The 25,000-nt window shown below is 39.1% G+C and overlaps 1 protein-coding gene across 1 annotated transcript in view; it reads right to left on the bottom strand.

Moving 5' to 3' along the window:
* The window catches only part of LOC143020517 (uncharacterized), a 573,089-nt gene that overhangs the window by 50,972 nt on the left and 497,117 nt on the right, over nt 1-25,000 (bottom strand). The window contains exons 10-13 of the mRNA XM_076176946.1: nt 21,565-21,706; nt 9,076-9,206; nt 5,773-6,013; nt 3,061-3,247 (exon numbers count right to left, since the gene is read on the bottom strand). Of these exons, the coding sequence (XP_076033061.1) occupies nt 3,061-3,247; nt 5,773-6,013; nt 9,076-9,206; nt 21,565-21,706 (701 nt within the window). The remainder of the gene's footprint in view (nt 1-3,060; nt 3,248-5,772; nt 6,014-9,075; nt 9,207-21,564; nt 21,707-25,000) is intronic.

Here is a 25,000-nt window from a genome sequence, read left to right as displayed (position 1 = left end):
AAAGTGTGTCATTACCTTTGGCAGATTTCAACCACTACATTCCCACCACTGTAAGGATCTGAAACTCTCTTACTGATTTTTCGCACCCGTTTATGACTTGGACTCAAAAAAAGGACACTTCAAACACATTAACATTTGATAAATCTATTACAATCGAGAAAATCTAATAACTATTTCTGCATTTTTATTTCATTTTTTAGACTTGTCAGTAAGCCTGCAAGAAATAAACTTTTGTCTCAATAGATTTCCACGGTAAAAAAAATATATATATATATATATAAAGAAAAAGAAATAGATGATTAAGATTGGAAAGTATTTTCTCGGGTGGAAGTTTCTGGGGACTTAACTGTTATTGAAATATAAAGAATTACACTTAGTATACGTTTTTTTTATTTCTATCTTTTTTCCTCGTCTGTCTATACATATGCATACACAGGCAAACACACACACGTACACTCAAACGCACGCACACGTATATTCACACACACACACACACACACACAGAAACAAACATAATACGCACACATAAACACACTCACACACATACACACACGCGCACGCAAGCACAAATAATTTGGTATTAGCAAACATTACAATGTGATTCACCGGCAAAAAGAAAAACAATATGTATACCTATCACCCATACAACTCATAATAATTGATCATCCATTCTATGCTTTACATAAGAGAAGATATACTTTATTAATCAGGAGAAACGATCATAAACGTTGGTCAGATTGATGTACCGGGCACAATTTTTGACGTATTGGAGCCTCGACTGACAGCCTGCATCACTGTGACCTTGACCTTTGACCTTTTAGATCCAAGAAAATTTATCGGGTTCGTCCTTGGAATCATCTTCATAAAGTGCTACAGTATGATTACAGTTTATGTTTACTGGAAGAGGCTTTATGATCAAAGCAGGTTAGGAGGCCGAAATGTGCGTGTCAACGCTACAGACAGACAGAAAGACAGACAAACGGCTAACAGAACAAAGTAACATAGCTGTACTTTCGACAACTAAAAACTAAATTATTGTTAGATCCAAAAGAGATGAACAAGACACGGATTGACAATCTTTCCAGCTGTATCTCTCTCCCAATAGGATTTTTCCCACTTACACGAGGGATAGCCAGCCAATGCACGAGTTCCCTCATATACCAGCTCCTTGTGGGTGAAGTGAGTATTTCTCTGAACTCCTAAAACCCATTACATGATATTGGAATCACGGAGAAGAGCTGGGAGGGTGATTTAAGGCGAGTGGGGATTAGGGATGCAATAAATGAAATGAAAAATGGAAAAAAGTCTCGGATGTGATGGGGTATTTGCTGAAGAAATAGAAGCCTGGCTCTGTCGAGTTTTATGTACAGCATTGCTGTTGTTATGGGCTGCATTTTACCAGCGATTCTATCCTTGTGAAGAGTCTCGTGCCTCTATCCTGGGCAGTATGGCATGAAGAGCTAATGACTGGTGGAAAGGAATCGTTTGTAAGATATCAAAAAGGGACCGAAAAAGGATGTAAGATTTATAGAAATACCACCCCAATCAATATACACACTGTATATACATACATATGTATATATACATATATGCATACAAGCATGCATATATACATACACGCATACATACATAAGAACATAAGAATAAAGAAGACTGCAAGACACCATAAGGCCTACACTAGGCAGTTCCGTATCCATCACCACCTGTCATCCCCATCCATAAAGTTGTCTACATAAATACATACATGCATACATACATAAATACATACTGTATATATACAAGTATATATGTGGATACCAAAAGGCTCTTTCCCACTTATAAGTGGGGTAGCCTAGCCAAGACATACACAGACCCTTCTCCCATCCCATATACATTCAACACCCATTTGTTGTCCCTTTCATCTTACCTCCTGGAAGATGAAGGGTCATCCCTGTCTCCAGTCACCCTCCTCAAGTCAAAAGCAATGCAGCAAGACAATTTTCCGCTGTGGAGGTTAGGTTAGGGTAGGTTGGATTAGGTTATAGTAGGTGGGGTACGTTAGGTTAGGTTTGATTAGATTAAGTTATGGTAGGTTAGGTTAGGGTTGGTTAATTTAGGTTAGGATAGGTCAGATTAGGTTAGGTTAGGATAGGTCAGATTAGGTTAGATTAGGTTAGAATAGGATAGGTTAGGATGTTAGGATAGGTTAGGTTAGGTTAGGATGTCAGGATAGGTTAGCTTAGGTTAGGTTAAGATAGGTTAGGTTAGGTTAGACTAGGTTAGGTTAGGATGTTAGGGTAGGTTAGGTTAGGTTAGGATGTCAGGATACGTTAGGCTAGGTTAAGATAGGTTAGGCTAGGTTAGGTTAGGATGGGTCAGATTAGGTTAGGTTAGGATATGTTAGGATAGGTTAGGTTAATATAGAGTAAGTTAGGTTAAGGTAGGATAGGTTAGTTTAGGTTAGGTTAAATGGTAGAGACGGTGAGACAGAGATAACTACATGAACCGCGTGGTCAAGAAGTAAAATAAAGTCTCCACTGAGGCGATGGAATGTGATGCAGGTTCGAAGGATTAAGATTCAGATGGATAGCCGAATTATATGTTATAATCTTTCTCTTGCTCTCTCTCCCTCTCTCTCTTTTCTCTCTGTCTATCTGTCTATTTATCTATCTACCTATCTCTCTTCCTCTTTTTCTCACTCTATCTACCTCTCTTTCTCTTTCCTTTCTCTCTCTCTTATATATATATATATGTATATATATATATATATATATATATATATATATATATATATGTATATATATATATATATATATCACTTGGACAAAATGTAGTAGCACATTTGTAAGAATACAATCACAAAGAACCCACAATCGGAATAAAAGGAAACTTAGAAGAAAGTATAACTTCTATATTTCGGCTAATAGCTATGGTCCTCTGTCTACTTATGTATGTGTCTATCCATCTATCTATCTATATCTATCTCTATCTACTTATATCATTTTCATTCAACTTTACTCCCCCTTTCGTCATCCCACTCCACAACATGAAAAGGAGTCAATGCTGAAGACTTGTCCTTACCTTCTGGTGCCTGTCGAGGTGAACCTTGCCCTTGGGATATCGACGGGCTCCACCTCGGAAGTGGCGTTCAAGGTCCACTGGAAGGCCACGATGGGAGGATTGGCTGACACCTGACACGTCACTTCCGTGTCACGCAGACGCCCCACCTTGTATGTGACAGCCTTGGCCGACTGACACACGGGCGCGTCTAGGGGGAAGAAGATAATGATGAAAGATAATAGTGACGATTATGGTAATGGAGGGAAAGGTAATGGTAAGACTAACAACATGTGCGTGTGTGTGTGTGTGTGTGTGTGTGTGTGATTCACCACCATGGTCTTGGATCACTTGTTGGACTCGTGATCGACAGTTATTAGCCTCCCGGATGAGAGCTCAGAGCTCGTATGACCGATCTATGGATAATGCTGTGACCTTACACGCACACACACACCCAATTCCCCGCCCACGAGAGTTGGAATAAAGACCCGCAGCGCAGCGATACTGAAATTATTTCAGCCCTGGGCGGGATTCGAACCCGGACCGCCGTAGTGACATATTGTGTGTGTGTGTGTGTGTGTGTGTGTGTGTGTGTGATTTATCATGGCCTTGGATCACGTGTTAGACTCGTGATCGACAGCTATTACACTCCCGGAAGAGAGCTCAGAGCTCATATATATGACCGATCTATGGGTAATGATGTGACCTTACACGTACACACAGACCTAACTCCCCGCCCACGAGAGTTGGAGTAACGACCCGCAGCGCAGCGATACTAAAAATATTTCAGCCCTGGACGGGATTCAAACCCGGACCGTCGTAGTGGCAGTCAGGAACTCTACCACTACGCCACGAGTCGTGTGTGTATATGTGTGTGTGCGTATGTGTGTGTGTGTGTGTATGTGACTGCTTCATTTTCGGCTTTGTATTTTAGTAACCTTTTCCTAATTTTGCCCATTTCCGCCATCTTGTATACACTTTTAATTTAAATACTATTTTCCATTCCTGGATCCATTTCGTATCAAAGCACCTTTTCGTATCAACTTACAAACATCCGCATCTCCCATTCTCTTCAAAATATCTATATCATGATTAAATAAATTTGCTTAAATGTTTACCAAACCAATCGTACCCAAAGGACTCCTTGTAAGATCTCACTTGTCATTTTCCTCTCATTCTCGTCTCGTCCTTCACAACCGTCCTCATTAATTACTCATCCATAAACTCCTTCAGCCATTTAAACGAAGTCCTTTTAAGTCTCCCCATGCATTTCAGTTTCCATATCAATTTCTTGTGATGTATCTTATCAAAGATCTTCTTCAGATCTAAGTAATCACAAGCCCTTCCATAGAGTTATTGATCACTCTCGAGTAAAAATAAAACAAAAAGTTGAAACACATGAATGACCTTTTCTGGGTCAAAATTGGCCCTGTGGCGGGATTTTCATCTCTCTTCCCTCCCCTCACAAAAAAAAAAAAAAAAAAAAAAAAAAAAAAAAAAAAAAAAAAAAAAAAAAAAAAAAAAAAAAAAAAAAGTCCACGCGCGCGCGTGTATGTGTGTGTGTGTGTGTGTGTGTGTGTGTGTGTGCGTGCGTGCGTGCGTGTTGCCATTGTATGAACTTTGATTTTTGAGCTGTATCATTGCATTTTACAGGACGTGATTCTCATAACTTGTAAATTGAGTTTATGAATGAATTTATATCAAAGGATTACATTCTTTCGTTTCTCGTTGTAGTAAATAAACGAGGAAATGAATGAACGAATATGTAGACAAAATATTAAATGAATATGTGCATAAAGAAATAGCAAATTGATGTGAATGAATAAATGCATAAATCAATAATAGATGAATTGATAAATGAACGAATAAATAAATAGATAAATGACTCAATAAATCAACAAAGGTTCAATAAATGAATTATTAAATGAATGAAAGAATGAATCAACAAACGAGTGAATAATAGATGAAAAATAGTAAAGATATAAATAATGAATGGAGGAGGAAAATAAATGAATAAACTTAAATGAATAAACGATTAAGGAAATAAACGAAACAAAAAATGAAACCAATAAAATGAACATTTAAAAAACACTGTCGAGCCTCGGCACAGTCTCTCTCTCTCTCTCTCTCTCTCTCTCTCTCTCTCTCTCTCTCTCTCTCTCTCTCTCTCTCTCTCTCTCTCTCTCTCTCTCTCTCTCTCTCTCTCTCTCTTTCACTTTGAAATATAGATGTAAAATATAAAACCTTTTTTTTTTGTTTAGTTAACCCCTGAAGTGGCTGATTCTGTATAATCTAAACACACGTTTCCAACAATTCTACCACAACACATCCACATTCACACACACACACACGCACACACACACGCACACGCACACACACACACACACACACACACACACAAACACACACACACACACACAAACATACACACACACAATTTAACAAATTGAACGAAAAAGTGGTGTGTGCAAAAACAATTCATGAATTTAAAAACAGTTTAGATAAAATGAGATATGAAGACGGGACACCACGAGCATAGCTCCCCTTCCCGTAAAATACAACTAGGTAAATACACACACACACACACACACACACACACACACACACACGTTACATGACTTTGAGCCTAGGTATTATAAATTGGAGAGCGTTCTTCCTCTCCTGTATATTACAATTATTTAATTACACAAACACATACATGTGTGCGTGGGGGAGGGACGGTTTGTGAATACTTACATTTGACATCAAGTCTAAGCGGTTCAGAGGACCCGTCGCCGAGTGAATTCGAGGCGTGACAGGAGTACCGTCCAGACTGTTTCCGGCCCACTTTCCGGAGGATTAGGGTTCCCCCGGACATAACAATACTCCCTCCTTCCTCTCCTCCTCCTCCTCTTCCTCCTCCTCCGGGTTCTTCGTCCTCGCCTTCTTCTTCGCCTCCTACAGAAGCTTCGATGTGGCGTTCCTCCAGAGGTGCGTTCTGGTGGGTGGAAGGAAATGAGGATTTTAATTCCTTGGTGGAGAGGGTATGTGTCATTCGCGAACCGAATTGGTCGTATGTTAGTCGCGGTCCATTTGGTCACCTGCTAGTCAGAGATGCATTGTTCTATTGTGCATTGTTAATGGGGATGCTTAGGTCCTTCACAGCGTGTGTGCACGCACGCACACACACACACACACATACACACGAAGATGACGACGGCGATGATGAAGATGATGATAATGATTATGATGATGATGACGATGATGATGATAATGATGAAGACGATGATGGTGATGATGATAATTGCGACGTGAGACTGTAACGACAGCGACGACGATGATGATGATAATTATGATGATAATGATGACAACGATGATGATGATGATAATAATAATGACGACGATGATGATGATCATAATGATGATGATGACGATAATGACTATGACAGTAACGGTGTCAGATATGACTACAGCTGTAACAAGAGGCATCCTAAGGCTAACAAAATTAAAACAGCAATAACGATAACTTCAGTTATTGACTTACCCACTGTACATACTCACAGTTTGTTTGTCGAGGTACTTAGGAAGCCTTTCGACATGATTGCCCTTCTGAACGACCCCAGGGCGAGCATCGTGGCTCTCCAGCACCCATGTTAGTATTCATTTTCTTGTCGTTTTGTTTTAATTTGATCCTTTATTCGCTTGGTTCATTTGTATTGGTTTGTCTCGTCTGTTTTTTTTCTGGTTTTGTTTTTTGTTTTGTTTAATATTTTTCTGTTTTTGTCTTTTCTTATCTGGTCTTGTTTTGTTTTATTTTATATTTTCTTGTATTGTCTTGTTTGTCTTGTTTTCTGTATTTTGGTCTTGTCTTTCATTTTGTTTCATTTTTTCTGTCCTTGTCTTGTCTTATTTCATTATTCGTCTTGTTTTGTTTCATCTCTTCTGGCTTTGTCCTGCTTTGTCTTGTTTCATCTTTTCTTGTCTTGTTTTCTTTTGTCGTACTTCATATTTTTAGTCTTGTCTTGTTTTATTTGTGAGAAACGAGTAAGCGGAGGAAAAACCCTCGTACCACTCGCCTTCCCCCATGGTGGCTCCCCCCTGGACACTGCCAACACCGGGGGTAAACCTCTGCCACAAGGCCCAGCAAACCAACCGGAAGTTGTGGCAATTAATCTCCCAACCGTCGCACGTGAAACGACGGAAGTAGGAGGACAAATTCCCCAGATAGAAATTCCGGTAGAGGATGTCTGTGTCCAGGTCATGGACCAGATTTTCGCGACCAGAAAGAGGATAGTTTACCCGAATCGAAATTTCGGTGTGTGTGTGTGTGTGTGTGTGTGTGTGTGTGTGCAGGTCGTGTACCAGAGTTCAGTAACCAGGAGGACAGTTTCTCCGGACAAGAGCTCCGGTAGGTGATCTGACCGTGGGGTGCAGGTGATGTACCAGATTTCAAAAACAGGAGGACAGATTCCCCGGACAAGAGTTCCGGTAAGTGACCTACCCGTGGGGTCCAAGTGACGTACCAGGATTCAGTGGTCAGGACAGATTCCCCGGACAGGAGTCCCAGTAGAGGATCTGTCCGTGTGTGTGGTTCATGTACCACATTTGATAAGAAGTAGGACAGTTTCCCCAGATAAAAATTCCATTGGAACATCTGTCCCTGGGGGTCCAGGCCGTGTACCATAATTCAGTGACCAGGAGGACATATTACCCGGATAGAAATTCCATTAGAGCATCTCTCCTTGTGTGTAGGTCGTCTAACAGAACTTAGTGATCAGAAATAGGACAACTTCACCGGATAGAACTTCTACCAGATCCTGGTAGAGTTCCGGTATCTGTCCGTACGAGCAGGTTATGTCCCAGAATTCAGTGACGAGAATGAGGACAATTTCCCCCCTTAGGTAGTACAGGTCATATACCATAATTCAGTAATCAACTATTAAAAAAAAATGCAGTCTTTTTTTCAGAGTGCTTTTGGGTCTTGCTGATGTGATGAAATTTTCCAAAAAGGTAAACGTAATTTTGAGGGGAAAAGATGTATTAATTCTCAGTAGGCGTGTAGGTAGATGAACCAAGTCTTCATGCGGAATGATGGTGAAATTTTACCTTGAGATGTGCAGAATCATGTTGCCAATTCAACACATGCTTTAAGGGACGTTCTCTGGCATTTCTTGTTATTATTTCCATCATTTTTCCTATGATTGAGGCCAGGCTTATTAGCCTGCGGTCCTGTGGCTTCTACTCATCATCCTTTTCGAACATAAGAACAATATTGGCTGACTTCTTTCCCCCTGATTCGTCTCCCTTCGTGGTATATATTTTCTTATACAACTTCTAATAGAATAATAAATCTACATCTGCTCTTACTATCACTACTGCTGCATCTGTTGCCACTGCTGCTGTTTCTACTACTACTCGCTTCTATTATTGTTGTTTGTATTACCACTAGTTTTGTTGTTATTTCCATTATCATGACTGCTGCAGCTTCCGCCACTGTTGCTTCTGCTGTTCCCATTGCTACATCTGCTATTTTGTTTTATTTTTCATCACTGCTACTCATGTTGCTGCTTTAACTGCTACCGGTGCCACTACTTCAGCTTCTGCTTCGCTGCTGCTCTTGACTGCTACTTCTGCTGTTCCTGCTGTATTTCTTGTGTTCCTACACTGACTGCTCCCAGTGACGCTACTGCTCCCAGCTGCTGATGTTCCTCTAACTGCTACTGCTTCCACCATTGCAGTTGCTTCTGCTGTGGATGAAGCTGTTCTCCCCACTGCTTGGTATAGCTGTTGTTGTAGTTGGTATAGTTGTTGCAACTATTATAGTTGTTTTGGTTGTTACATAGTTGTTTGTTTGTTATTGTTTTTTTTTATAGTTTTTGTATAATTGTTACATAGTTGACAAGTTGAATGAATAGCCCAGTACTCTACCATAGACAACATGATCACTAATCTACGATTAAAATAGTTACGCTGTCTTATCTCCTGATGAAGGAGCTAAGATAAGAGGAAGGAGAGGGTGGTGGAGGGGGTGGAAGTAGATAGATAGATAGATGGACTTACGTTGTGCCTCCAATTGAGGTGGACGGCGGGTGGGTTGGCCTTGATGGTGCATACCAGGATCACATCTTCTCCTTCCCTCACGTGCTCCGGATCCACAGACTCACCGAAGCTGAGCGAAGCCCAGGGAATATCTGTGTACCCCCGGGGAATGTGAGAAAAGTGTTATCAAAAGGTACTTTGTATACGCCATAGGTATAATGTTCAAGTTTTTTTTTTTTTACGCTAGTCATTCCATTATTTAATGATTGTTCCATGATGATCGGGGAAGACCACCCGTTTTATCCCCGAAAAATGTGAGAAAAGTGTTATCAAAAGGTACTTTGTATACGCCATAGGTATAATGTTCAAGTTTTTTTTTTTTTACGCTAGTCACTCCGTTATTTAATGCTTGTTCAGTGATGATCGGTGAAGACCTGTTTGTCCCCGGGAAAAATGTGAGAAAACTGTTATCAAAAGGTACTTTGTATACGCCATAGGTATAATGTTCGTGTTTTTTTTTTGTTTTTTTTTTTTAATGCTAGTCATTCCATGATTTAATGCTTGTTCCGTGATGATCGGGGAAGACCACCCGTTTTATCCCCGAAAAATGTGGGAAAACTGTTATCAAAAGGTACTTTGTATACGCCATAGGTATAATGTTCAAGTTTTTTTTTTTTTTTTTTTTTTTTTTTTTTTTTACGCTAGTCACTCCATTATTTAATGCTTGTTCCGTGATGATCGGGGAAGACCACCTGTTTTGTCCCCGGGGAATGTGAGAAAACTGTTATCAAAAGGTACTTTGTATACGCCATAGGTATAATGTTCAAGTGTTTTTTTTTTTTTTTTTAACGCTAGTCACTCCATTATTTAATGCTTGTTCAGTGATGATCGGTGAAGACCCGTTTGTCCTCGGACGAAAAAAGTGAGAAAACTGTTTTTAAAAACAATTTTGTATATGTCAGTTTTTTTTTTTTTTTTTTTTTTTTTGAGCTAGTCGCTGCAGCTCTCATTTTTTTTTTGTTCTGCGACAGTCGAGGAATGTCTGTTCGCCACAGAATAAAAATGTGAGATAGCTGTTATCAGAAGGTGTTTTGTACATCTCATTGGTGTAGTTTTCAATCATGGTCGTTTTTTCATGCTACATGCTTCATTATTTAATGTTTCTTCAGTAATGGCCAAGGAAGATATGTACATCCACGGGAAATATGTGAGAAAGCTGTTATCAGAAGTTATTCTGTACATTAGTTAAAAAATCATTTTGTGTTTGGCTTTTTTTTTTTTTTTTCTTGGCTAGTTGCTGCATTACTCAAAGCTTGCCCAGTGATAGTCGAAGACGATCTGTTGGTCTATATGAAAATGTAAGAGAGTAGAAGTGACCTTGTACATGTAAGGAGTGGAATGTCATAATTTGTTTTTCTTCTCAAAAAACACCGTTAAACCATCCAAAGTTTCTTATTAAACTCTAGTAAGATCATCTGCACCTTGCAAAAGCCCAACTTTATTCTCGCTAAAGCGTGAGAAACTAAGAGACTAGCTACTAGTTTGAGACAATTCCCGAACCAATTACAAATAAACCTCCAATTCATAACATAACCACCAAATTCCATTTGTTCTAACTTGACCCCTCGGGAAGGGAGTGGGGAGAGACTGACTATTCCGCACTCCCATCTTTTCAAACAAATAACAAATACAACAAAAAAAGGACAAAAATGTTAAGCTCAATTCGTTCTTTTATGCGGTACTTCACAGGTTTATGTCTGTTATCTCGCGGAATACACCAAGTTTTAGAACTCAACGCGATGAAGTCAAGTGCATACTTCTCCCAAAACCAGTCCTGTAGTGCATTGCATATATGAAAACACACCGCTCTGCATCTCATTCTCGTTCCTATTTATGCATATACTTCAACTTGCTCACCTCGCTCGCTCTCTCAGACTTGTTATCATACACTACATCAACATATCGATAATTTACAGCAACTCTCTTATCATCCCACGAAGTGGGAAGTGAGAAACCCCTGGTAGAGCAAGACCTGTCCGTTGTGACAAGCCGCTTTTTTTTTTTTTTTTTTTTTTTTTTTTTTTTTTTTTTTTAGGCCGATGTTTGGGTCGCCTCCCCGCCTGATCAGGGCTATTGGGAACCAATACAAGAAGCATACAGGGTGTCCCGGGAATCGAACTCATGACCACCTGCTCATGAGTTCGACACGGTATCCACTAGGCTACCAAGCGACCCAATGCTCAGCGGCCCGTGTCTTTTCGCACAATAGGTAACTAAGGTGAAGAGCCTACGCCAGGAGACGCTGAGTGGCTGCAATTTAGGGACTGTCGGGGCAGGTAACACATAGTCACTGCTGGGAATCGGAGAGAAGTGCGGGACTCGAACCCATAACTAAGCGAATGCGAGACCGCACGCTTCCAATTACGCTATCTGGTAACTAACCAGGTATTCAGGAAAACCTGTTTCTAGAATAGTGCTTCTCTCTCTCTCTCTCTCTCTCTCTCTCTCTCTCTCTCTCTCTCTCTCTCTCTCTCTCTTTCTGTGTGTGTGTTTGTGTGTGTGTGTGTGTGTGTGTGTGTGTGTGTGTGTGTGTGTGTGTGTGTGTGTGTGTGTGTGTGTGTGTGTGTGTGTGTGTGTGTGTGTGTGTGTGTGTGTGTGTGTGTGTGTATTTCACCATTGTCTTGGACCACGTGTTGGACTCGTGATCGACACCTATTTCCCTCCCGGAAGAGAAGTCAGAGCTCATATATGACCAATCTATGGGTAATGCTGTGACATTACACGCACACACACACAACTCCCCGCCCACGAGAGTTGGAGTAACGACCCGCAGCGCAACGATACTGAAATTATTTCAGCCCTGAGTTTGATTCGAACCTGGACAGCCGTAGTGACAGGCGGTAACTCCACCACTGCGCCACGAGTGTGTGTGTGTGTGTGTGTGTGTGTGTGTGTGTGTGTGTGTGTGTGTGTGTGTGTGTGTGTGTGTGTCTCCCTCTCTACTATTACTCGGTAATTCTGGTTACGGTAATCCTTTATATGATAGCGACCCCTGGTAATCAAATGAGACTGACTACTTGAACTTCTATCAAATCATCACTTAAGTCTGATATTTGAGGTCGACAGCTCTCAATACACATTGCACCAATTCCTCCCCTTTGTAGAATCCTATGCGTCAACAGAATGTGCTAGTTTGAAAGCCAATGTTACTTAATATACATGTAATTATTGCTTAATTAAAGCAAGGGTGTTTGCCTCTATGGATTCTGATTTATCTTTGATCTGTCATAATTTGTTTTTTAACAGGCGATTTTTTTCTTATTTTTTATTAATTCATCTATCCATTTATTCACATGTCTATGTATTTATTTCACTTATTTATCTATTTTCATTTATTCGTTTATTTATTTATTACTGTAAAGGAATTTCAAAACCAATTTTGCCACGATTTTTTTTACTATTTATTAATTCATCTATCCATTTATTTATTCAAATATCTATGTATTCATTTTACTATTTATCTATTTTCATTTATTCATTCATTTATTTATTTATTTACTGTATTAGAATTTCAAAACCAATTTTGCCACGATTTTTTTTACTATTTATTTGCGTTTTTTCTATTTATTAATTCATCTATCCATTTATTTATTTAAATATCTATGTATCCATTTTACTTGTTTATCTATTTTCATTCATTCATTCATTTATTTATTACTGTAATAGAATTTTAAAACAAATTTTGCCACGATTTTTCTACTATTTGCGATTTTTTCTATTTATTAATTCATCTATCCATTTATTTATTTAAATATCTATGTATCCATTTTACTTATTTATCTATTTTCATTCATTCATTCATTTATTTATTACTGTAATAGAATTTCAAAACTAATTTTGCCACGATATTTGTACTATTTGCAATTTTTTTCTATTTATTCATTCATCTATTCATTTATTTATTTAAATATCCATGTATCAATTTTATCTATTTATCTATTTTCATTCATTCATTCATTTATTTATTACTGTAATAGAATTTCAAAACCAATTTTGTCACGCATGACTTCTGTCCTATACATTCTCATCTTGGCTAAACATTCATTACCGTTCGAGCATCCAATCACATTCATGCATAGAACTCCCATTATGTCTCCGATACCTGTTTTACATTTCCTATCGCCTGTTCACAACAAAATACATTTCAGTGGTCATTTCCCCTCATCTCTTCCTCTTAAGAGGAGTTTACACGGTTCGTCGAACGCGGTTCGACAGACACGTGTTTAAAGTGATGTGTGAACGTGTGAACGGGGTATTTGGTTGTCGAACATGTTGGTTAGACCCCAAATACCCCATTCACACGTCACTTTAAACACGTGTCTGTCGAACCGCGTTCGACGAATCGTTTGACTGTGTAAAACCCCTATTATAACTCGGGTCCACAGCCTCTTTCACTCCATTTCCCCCTTCGTCCACAGCCTCTTTTACTCCATTTCCCCCTTCGTGCTTATACTTAATTACTCTCCCTCATTTTTCTCCCATACCCCACACCAAAAAAAAAGGTAAAATAATGATCATAGATTATAATAATGACAATAATATATATACCAAGGACTTCCCCCCCTCCCCCACCTCACAAGGGAAGTAGCCAAAGTCAAATGCATAAATCCACTTCCACCCATTTCATCCTCCACATACTCCACTCCCATTCACCACCCCTCCCTCCCTCTCTCCTAGATGACGGGTCATCCCTGCATCTCACCCACAGAAGAAATGCAGCGAGACATAGCACATCCACAGCAAGGCCGCTTCATCTAATCGGCGACGTCACCTCTCCGTTCCCTCATGCAGAAAAAGAGAAAACGGGGAGAAGTCCCTTCGGGCAGCGTCCAAATATCATTCACACATACTCCCTTAGCCCCCCCCCCTCCACCCCCCACCCACTTCTATGCATCACAGCATCATCCATACACAACCATTCTCCATTCACCCCTATCTTCTGTCTTTTCTCTTCCTTCCTCAACATTAACATTATTGTTATTATTATTATCATTATTATTATTATCATTATCATTATCATTATCATTATTATTATTATTATTATTTATAATTATTCTTAATAATAATAATAATAATGATAATAATAAAATAATAATAATAATAATAATAATAGCAACGATGATAATGTTGATGATGATAGTAAAAATAGTAATAATATTACAAAGTTGGTGAACATAATTACCTTATATTTGATACATTTTTGCGATATGCTTACCTTACACCACTAAACTATTTTATATACAAATGTATAATGTGTAAAGGGCCATTTACACGGTCAAACAGTTTGACAAACCCGGTTTGTCAGACAAGTGTTTGAAGTGCTGTTTGACCGTGTGAATGGGGTATTTGGTCGTCAAACACGACCAAATACCCTATTCACACGGTCAGACACCACTTCAAACACTTGTTTGACAAACCGGGTCTGCCAAACCGTTTGGCCGTCTAAATGCCCCTTAACAGCAGCAGCCCATGACCCCCCACCCCCTAAATTCTTGCCATGACCCCCTTGGGGGTCCCCACGGCCCCTTAAATTCTTGCCACGACCCCCTTGGGAGTCCCCACTGCCCCTTAAGTTCTTGGCATTACACCCTTGGGGGTCTCCACGGCCCCCTAAATTCTTGCCATGAACCCCTTGGGGGACCCCACGGCCCTTAAATTCTTGCCATGAACTCCTTGGGGGTCCCCACGGCCCCCAAAATTCTTGCCATGACACTCTTAAATTCTTGCCATGACCTCCTTGGGGGTCCTCACAGACCCTTAAATTCTTGCCATGACACTCTTAAATTCTTGCCATGACCTCCTTGGGGGTCCTCACAGACCCTTAAATTCTTGCCAAGACCCCCTTGAGGGTCCCCACGGCCCCCTAAATTCTTGCCATGACCTCCTTGGGGGTCCTCACGGCCCCTTAAATTCTTGCCATGACCCCCTTGGGAGTCTCCACGACTCCCTAAATTCTTGGCATTACCCCCTGGGGGGGATTCCCACGGTCCCCTGATTGAAAATCACTGGGTAAAATGATGAATACATGTTTCTACTCCCACACTGACTCATGTAACTCCATTTTGTTCAATTTCTATTTCTTTAATCAAATCTACGATAGACTAATACACTCCAACAAATTTTTCTTTCTATTTTTCCATCAACTCTTGTGGGTCGCTGGGCTTGAAGGGATGGAATAGCAAAAAAAATCAACAGCAAAATAGGTAGATTGACAAGACCATAAGCATTTGAAAGGTCAACTTATTTGGTGTAATTACTTTTTCCCCTTCATTTCCACCCACCCCCCTCCACGATGTAGCCAGTCTGCCTACGTCAGAAAAAAAAAGAAGAAAAAAAAAAAAAGCGGGGAATGGCGAGAGCAAAAAGTGTTTGCAAGGGGGATGGAAACTTATTTCGTTTTCCTGAATCAATCTCAAATGAAAGTGGATTTGGCGGTGGATGTCCCGCGCTGGGGTGGCTGGATGGACACGTTTTCCCATCCATGCTGTTGCTGTGTCCAGAAACTATCATCTTGTCAACATTCTCTCTCTCTCTCGCTCTCTCTCTCTCTCTCTCTCTCTCTCTCTCTCTCTCTCTCTCTCTCTCTCTCTCTCTCTCTCTCTCTCTCTCTCTCTCTCTCTCTCTCTCTCTTCATTTTTTATTCCCTCACATTTTTTAAATACTTGGATGCATTCATTTCATATCATATCCACCATGTACATGTGTGTGTGTGTGTGTGTGTGTGTGTGTGTGTGTGTGTGTGTGTGTGTGTGTGTGTGTGTGTGTGTGTGTGTGTGTGTGTGTGTGTGTGTGTGTGTGTGTGTGTGTGTGTGTGTGTGTGTGTGTGTGTGTGTGTGTGTGTGTGTGTGTGTGTGTGTGTGTGTGAAAGATATATATATATATATATATATATATATATATATATATATATAGATAGATAGATAGAGAGAGAGAGAGAGAGAGAGAGAGAAATTCACCACCATCGCATTGCATCACGTGTTGGACTCGTGATCGACAGCTATTTCCCCACTGAAAGAGAGCTCAGAGTTCATGCATGACCGATCTATGGGTAATGCTGTGACTTTACACGCACACACACACCCAACTCCTGCCCACGAGAGTTGGAGTAACGAATCGCAGCGCAGCGATACTGAAATTATTTCAGCCCTGGCGGGATTTGAACCCGGACCGCCGTAGTGGCGGCCAGGAACTCTTATCTGTGTGTGTGTGTGTGTGTGTGTGTGTGTGTGTGTGTGTGTGTGTGTGTGTGTGTGTGTGTGTGTGTGTGTGTGTGTGTGTGTGTGTGCACGTGTTGTATATATTATCACATCCCACACAAATTAAACCGTCGTAATTCCTAGAATAAACATGTAAATGGAGACATCAAATCACATTTGATTTCTAGAACGAGAGACATGACGTCACATTTTTCTTTTTCTTTTTTATAGTTATCTGTATAATGAAAGAAAATATGAGATCATCTGCTAATGAATTATATATAATTAATAGGCAGATGATCTCTCATTTTCTTTCATTATACAGATATCTAAAAAATTTAAAATAATGTGACGTCATGTCTGTCTGTCTTTCCGGAAATCAAATGTGATTTGTGTATGAAACGCGTCATTAATATTGAAGACACGAATTTAATCTGCATTATCTATTCATTCTTTTAAATGTGTATTACTGTGTTGAACATGTCTTTTTTGTGGTGACAAAACTATTCACCGTTGCTCGCTGTTGCCTCAGGCTTTCGACTATTTTTCGTATATATTCCTTTTATGTTCTTATCAAGATATTTTGTATGTACCTACCTGTATGGAAACGTAACGAAACTCTTATATAAGGGTGGTTGTCAAAATATAATATTGGGATCACTTGTAAAGAAAAATGGAAATAAGTTAATTGGGCAACGACATATGGTAACTATCCATACTGATTGGGTCACTTCATAGGATTCCTCTGTACAGATGCATTTGTCTTCGACATATTCTAAGATCCAAAATCAAGTATGCAGCCAAAGAATTACAAAACCTTTTTCAAACCTTTAGTCTACACGGGTCTGCGGAGTCAAATGAAGTTTAGGGAACATGTCGGAGCTTATATTTGTACGTTTCGTTTATTAACAGCTTTATAAGTCCATGGATTATGGACTACCCCGAAAAGACCACCCACCCTCGAGAGATTGGTGCTTGCGGGAGATGAGAAGTCTGGAGGAAAATGAAAAAATAGTTGTGTATAAAAGGGGCTATTTTAGGGGATATTTATTAGGGATTGTGTCGTGGCTCAAGAGGCAGGGGCCAGAGACCTGGAATTCGAGGCCTACGAATAAATAGGAAGATTTCGAGGGAACAAGGGAAGGACACTGGGGCCTAGGAAATGTTAAGTAGGAGAGGGAACAATTGTCTGTGTATGGATCATTTGTCCACCGGGGATGAACAAATGCAAAATGGGAGAAAATAAGATGAGGGGGCATTTGTCCACTGAACAATGACCACCCCTGTTCCCCCTGTAGGAGAGAGAACAATTGTCTGTGTAGGGATCATTTGTTCACCAGGAATGAACAAATGCAAAATGGGAGAAAATAAAATGAGGGGGCATTTGTCCAATGATCAATGACCACCCCGTTCCCCCCGTAGGAGAGGGAACAATTGTCTGTGTACTGTATAGGTCATTTGTCCACCGGGGAACAATTGTCTGTGTATAGGTCATTTGTCCACCGGGGATGAACAAATACAAAATGGGAGAAAACAAGATGAGGGGGCATTTGTCCATTGACCAATGACCACCCCCGTTCCAACTCATTATCTTATTCAATCTCAGTCATGTGTGCCATGACGATGTGCTTGATGAAGCTGTAAGAAGCGAAACGTCGTACTAATAAAGCCTTCGACCTCGCATGGTGTTTATTCTAATCAATTGTCAGCAACTGACAATTTCAAACAAATTGAATCAAGTACGTCTCCCAGAGATAATTCAAAGGACAACTTTTTAGATCAGATCTCCGGTGTAAACAAGTTGAAAAGGTGAAAGAAACAAACATTTCCTGAAACTGGTAGCGTTCTCTACGAAACCCATTGTCTAAAACAAAAGACGATCTTATAGAAGTTTAGTTGTTTACAAAAGAAAGTTGCCTCACAATGGGGGACTAGCTAGGTACATAACAAACGCTTTGTTGTGTAACATAAAATAAGCCAAGTGGTGAGTAGGATTATAAGCCATTATGATACAATAATAATATCTATAGAGCCTATGTATTCCACTGCAATAGCCGTCAAGTGATTCAGGTAACGTGTTTGATTACATTTTTAAAGGTCCTGAGTGTAAATAATACCTTTCAGGCTTGTGATATGTTTTTCTTTTGTATAAAGACATCGATTCGGATTTGCCCTGGTCAAAGTTTATACAGTTTATCGTCCTTATCTTTAGATCTACTCAGTCCCTCAGTACAATGGTTAATCTTCAAATTTATGTTTAAATAACGCCTGATAATTCTATTCAATGAAGATAACGGATTACAATAATCTCGACAGAAACCACGTTCAGTACGAAGTTCATATTTACTAAAACAATACTGTTCACTAGTAAATGTAACAAACCTTTGTAAGGTGTCAAAAGTGTGTAGATTAAACAAAGCTGACTCTATTGTGAATGCCTAAAGAAGATCAACACGCTCATCCGCACATACACACACATGCATACACAACCAAACACACACACGCACACAGACAAAACACCTACACAGACAAAACACACAATCATAAACACACACACATACATGCATACACAACCAAACACATACACACACAGACAAAACACACACAAATCACAAACACACACACACACACACACACACACACACACACACACACACACACACACACACACGAACTCATGCATACACACATATATACTAGAAACGTGTGTTGATATAAGGTATAAGCAATTTTCACATCTTCAAGTTATAACAAGATAGGACGAATATCATGTCAATAGTGGCGACTCATAAAAAATTTCCCGTTCGGCTCGATTCCAGAAACTCTCATTCTCGTCCACATTCCATAATATCTCTCTTCTCACTTCGACACCATCTGTCCATCTCTTCCGAGATCGTCCTCTGGGTCGTCTTGGTCTCCTTGGGGCTTCTGGGTAATAGAAGACCGGGCACTTACTGGGTGTCTTTCTTATCAGGCGGTCGCTCGAACGTAGCTCATCTCTCTCAATGAACGTCAATATTAGTTCAACGTTCAATTCGTTCTCTATGTTAGTACAGCATTTCGACCTCTCCATCGCAGTTCTTTAACGAGTTGTATTACAGCCTCTTGTCGTCTTTTATTTAATCGATATATTCCACTTTTCTTTGCTATGTGTGAGAACAGATCTTAGCACTGTCGTATAGATATGTATCCTTGGTTTCCTAAAAGTAGATATTTCGGTAATGGTTATCTGTTATCTTTAGTACTTGTATATCCATTTGTTTTTTATTTATTTATTTGTTTGCTTGTTTATTTATTTGCCTTTACTTCCAGGATACTGGAATATTATTATCCACGAGTTTCAGTTCCACTCCACTTGTTTGTTTCACCTTTTTCTCCAGCAGCCATCATAACCTCTTTTTTTCCTTTCTTTCTTTCCTTCTTTCTTTCTTTCTATATTTCATTCCCTGTACGTTCCTTCTCCACGACAGTTGTCCTAGATATTTTGAAGTAGTTCTACAACTATTGAATCTATTGCTGTGTTGCAGCATAATCTGGAGTGATCCTATCAACACATCTATCCAGTTATATACTTTGTCCAAGTATAAGAAAAACATCATTGGCGAGATAACTTCAACGTCTCGTACTCAGTCTTACATATTAGTTCTTCTCACAGCTGTGTGTTATTACGCCGTTGTTATGGTTTTTGCAAAGGCTGTTTTATGGCTCATACATTAATATTATGCTGATAACGGCCTCTGCCGTTTCCAATATCCCAGCAACTTACTTATGGGCGCTGGTAGCGTAATCGGAAGCGGGTTGGTCTTGCGTTTGCTTAGTTATGGGTTCGAATCCCGCACTCCTCTCAGATTCCTATTAGTGACTGTTACCTTCAGTTCCAACAGTCCAATTGCAAAGACCAAAGGTGAGGGCTTAATCGGAAGCGGGTTGGTCTTGCATTTGCTTAGTTATGGGTTCGAATCCTGCACTCCTCTCAGATTCCTATTAGTGTCCCAACAGTCCAATCGCAAAGGCCAAAGGTGAGTGCTTCGGCCGCAGCCACGCTCCCCCTAGTGTAGGATCCTTACCCTCATCTATAAAGACAATATACATGTTCATATATACATGCATATAAACATACATACATACATATATACAAACATATATACATACATAAATACAAACATATATACATACGCAAATACACACAAACATACATATATACAAGCATACATTCATACATATATACAAACATACATTCATACACACGTACGTACGTACACACGTATATACGCGTATACATACACACAGAAACAAGTCTACGCACATAGACACACATGCGCACACACACAAACTATCTATTTATGTATTTATTCGCTCATTCATCAATTCACTTGCTTCATATATTCTTTGGCCTTCTTATCTATTCATTCATTTACTTATAGTTTGTCTTGTGTCCTTCAAAGACCTGGAGAAAGCCTTTGTCTGGTTCCTGCTTCTCGAGTCCTTGGCCACCACAGCCACCACCACCACAACCATCACCACCACCACCACCACCACCACAACCACCACTACCACAATCACTATCACCACAATCACCACCACAACCACCTCCACTACAACTATCACCTCCACCACCACCACAACAACAATCACCACAACAACAACCACCACAACAACCACCCCCACCACAACCACCACCACTACTACCACCACCACCACAACCACTACTACCACCACCACCACAACCACTACTACCACAACCACAACCACCACCACCAAAACCACCACCACAATCACAACAACAAGAACAACTTGACCGCGCCTTTTGATCAATTGTTGAAGAATCTGTCGTTGTGCAACTATTTCTCGATCTCAGAGTCAGGGTGGTTTGCGTTTGAGCTGCAGCTGACATCTTGCAACCAGAGACGTCGTACGTCTCACCTTGTCGTCTATTCGCGTCTCAAGGACAAATGTCGGAGTTCCATGAGTCATAGAGGGGGAGGGAGGGTTGGTATCTTGTGGGCAATAGATTTAGTAACCATGTAGTGAACACTGAAATAATGAGTTGTTTTACGAGGAAATGAATGGGGTGATAGGTGGTAAGGGACATGGAACTGCCTAGTGTAGGCCTTACGGTCTCATGCAGTCTCCTCCATTCTTATGCCCAACGCCTCTATCCAAAAGGGAGGAGTCATAGAGATAGCACAGGGAAAATCCAAAATATGAGGGACAGGAACAACAACAACGAACAACAAGTATCAGGGACACTTACACAGAACCTGAAGGGTGGCCTTGTCGTGCAGGGTCAAGTAGGAAGTCGGATGCTCCGCTTTACACTCCAGCTCTTGGAGGTCGTGCTCCGGAAGAGCCTTGAATCTTAGCCTGCTCCTTGACACGAGCTCGTCCTCGATGTGCTGGTTGGAGGACAACAATAATATTGGTTAGAAAAAAAATAGTTATGTGTCAGCAATCTGCTCAAAATATGATCGAAATAGTGAGGCTAATACATGCGTGTATATATATATATATATATATATATATATATATATATATATATATATATATATATATATATAAGTATAAATATCAGAGTTTGAAAGAGAAAAAGTTATAATAGGAAAGTGACATCATCTGAGGAAAACAATACGCGCGCACGCAAACACACACACACACACACAAGCACATACACACACACACACACACACACACACACATATATATATATACACATCGACATATATATATATATATATATATATATATATACATCTATACATATATATATATATAAATATATATATATATATATATATATATATATATATATATATATATATATATATATATATATAGAGAGAGAATGTGGGTGGGGAAGGGCAAACGAAGATGTGTTAGGAATAGTTTATTGCCCTAACGTTGGGACCAACTTGGTCTTCTTCAGAGGAAGACCAAGTTGGTCGCAACGTTAGGGCAATAAACTATTCCTAACACATCTTCGTTTGCCCTTCCCCACCCACATTCTCTCTCATTTGTCTGAAATAATCTTAAATATATATATATGTTGTATAAGTGTCTGAGGAGATTTTCCCTCAAGCATAATTTCTCAAAAACGACATCAAAGGAATCAGAAATTATTATTTTATATAAGCTTTCAAACTCTCTAAAGTTTGATTTTTCTGGGTAGAAATAATCTTCCAATATTCATCGGAACTCTCAATTGGACAAATCACAAAAAGAAGTAACATAAAGACAAAAATAGATATGGTAAAAAGAGGCTAATAAGTTTCATAGGATTATGGATTTGTGCAACACTTTATATGTATATATATATACATATATATGTACATAGATATGAATACATATGTAAATGAGGGCGAGCTTGTGTGTATTCGTTTGTGTTTTCGCAAAATATTCTGACAAAATGGTCTTAAACGGCTGCGAAGATGGCTTTAGTTGGCGCTATGTTTGGGACTACAATGCCGGTGATGGCAACACATATATACACACACACACACACACACACACACATGGAGAGTAACGGACAGGACCCTAAGAACTTTGCTCCTTTGTTGTACACTACAAGTCATATACAAAATTATGTACATGCATTTTTTTGGGGGGACGTGTTTTGAAATGTGGCGTAGTTGAAGCGTAGACTTTCTTTCACCCGTGTTCTGGGGTACTTTTTTATTATTGTTGCCGCTTTGTGATTTTATTTTTCTTCGTGGCAAACCATCTAGATAGCAAATGAGCACACACATGCACACACGCACACGCCCACACAAACAAACAAACACACACACACACACACACACACACACATTCATATAAAGAGTCAAACCCTGTGTAATGTCTTTCACTACCTTCTGCCTGTATCAACAAGCCCCTTCCCTAGTGGCAGTAGATTTCACTTTTATTCTGGCTGCCGTCCGACGATTTTATTCATATATTCTGTAACCTTCCATTCTTGAAGCAGGCATGAAGTAAAATGAATTTTTCTACTTTGAAGGACTGAAATATGCTTATAGATCTCTGGGTTGATATAGCCCATTAATAATAAGATAAAAAAAGAATAGAAAAGAGGAAAAGACAAACGTAAAGAATAAATCAGAATACGAAAGAGTAAGGAAATAAAATTAAAATAACACATAGTAAACAAAAAAAATTAACTACAGGCGAATGAGAGGATCAAAATAATAAGAAGAGAGAAAATAATAGAAAAGAGGAGAAGACAAACGTAAAGAATAAATCAGAATACGAAAGAATGATGTAGGTAAACAAAATTAAAATAACACATAGTAAAAAAAATTAACTAGAGGCGAATGAGAGGATCAAAAGAAAAAGGAAGATAAGAATAAGAGTAACAGGAGAGAAGAAAGAGTAATTTGAAACAGAATTAGGACGAGAGAGATGGCTTGGACCAAATGAAAAAAAAAATTGGGCAATTCCTGGATAAAAATCTCATCTTGGGACAGACGAGACGAGGGAGAAGATAAGAGGAGGAAACCCGAAGGAAACTGTGAAATGAAATTAAAGAAAAAACATTTAATAGAAAAGAATATGGAACAGAAACATTCATACAACGTAAGTTAAAGTGTTGTTATATGTTCGTAAAGGAAAAATTATATAATATTATAAATGAGAACTATGGAAAATTAACCGGACGTCATGTAGGACACGACAATATAATTATATAAAATCATGGGAGCAAAAAAAAAAATGTTGAGTAGAAAAAATATATCTATTAAAATATTTAAAAAGAAAAATAACATAATTCAGACTAGCCGAGCGAGAGACCAGGAGTTTTTTTTTTTTTTTTTTTTTTTTTTTTTTTTGTTCTCTGGATTCCCATCTTCATTATTACGGCGTTGATGAAAGTCTACCATCAGACACCGGGAGGGAAAAAATTGGCCATGTTGCTCATCAACAGAATACTAATGGGCTTTGATCTCTCTTTGCCAAAACCAAATCTTCTTAGGACGGCTCAATATTTTCCTATTCTCTTTTTATTTTTACTAAATTACCAGTAAACTAAACTAGTTTCACTCCATCAGAAATGTAGATCAGTTCCTGATTGAAGATATTAAACACACACACACACACACACACACACACACACATATATATATATATATATGTGTATATATATATACATATATATATATGTATATATATATATATATATATATATGATGAAGGTGGAAAAAGAAGTCACGGGTCTAGTTCCGAGTTCCTGAGTTTATTCCTGACCGGTTTCGCTCTATGCTTCTTCAGAGGAAGAAGCATAGAGCGAAACCGGTCAGGAATAAACTCAGGAACTCGGAACTAGACCCGTGACTTCTTTTTCCACCTTCATCAACTTGTCACAATGTACCAGCATATATATATATATATATATATATATATATATATATATATATATATATATATATATATATATATATATATATATATATATATACGCACATAGACATAGTATTACAAATACTGAATAAAGTCCATAACAAAATACAGTTCACCACAGAAAGAGAAATAGACGGATTCTTTACCGTTTCTTGACACAGTCATCATTAGAACGTATGAGAGGGTGAGATTTAAAGTAAACAGAAAACCTACATATAAGAATGATTTTATTCCCTTCCTAAGTGCGCATGACAGGAAAACAAAATCGGGTGTAGTGACGCGTTCACAAACTGGGTTATCCAAAC

The sequence above is a fragment of the Oratosquilla oratoria genome, chromosome 40 (genome assembly GCF_046742065.1).
Source record: "Oratosquilla oratoria isolate Oo_2021 chromosome 40, ASM4674206v1, whole genome shotgun sequence".
NCBI lineage: Eukaryota > Metazoa > Arthropoda > Malacostraca > Stomatopoda > Squillidae > Oratosquilla > Oratosquilla oratoria.
The sequence above is the reverse complement of the archived record's forward strand: the minus strand, read 5'-3'. Positions and strand labels throughout refer to the sequence as shown.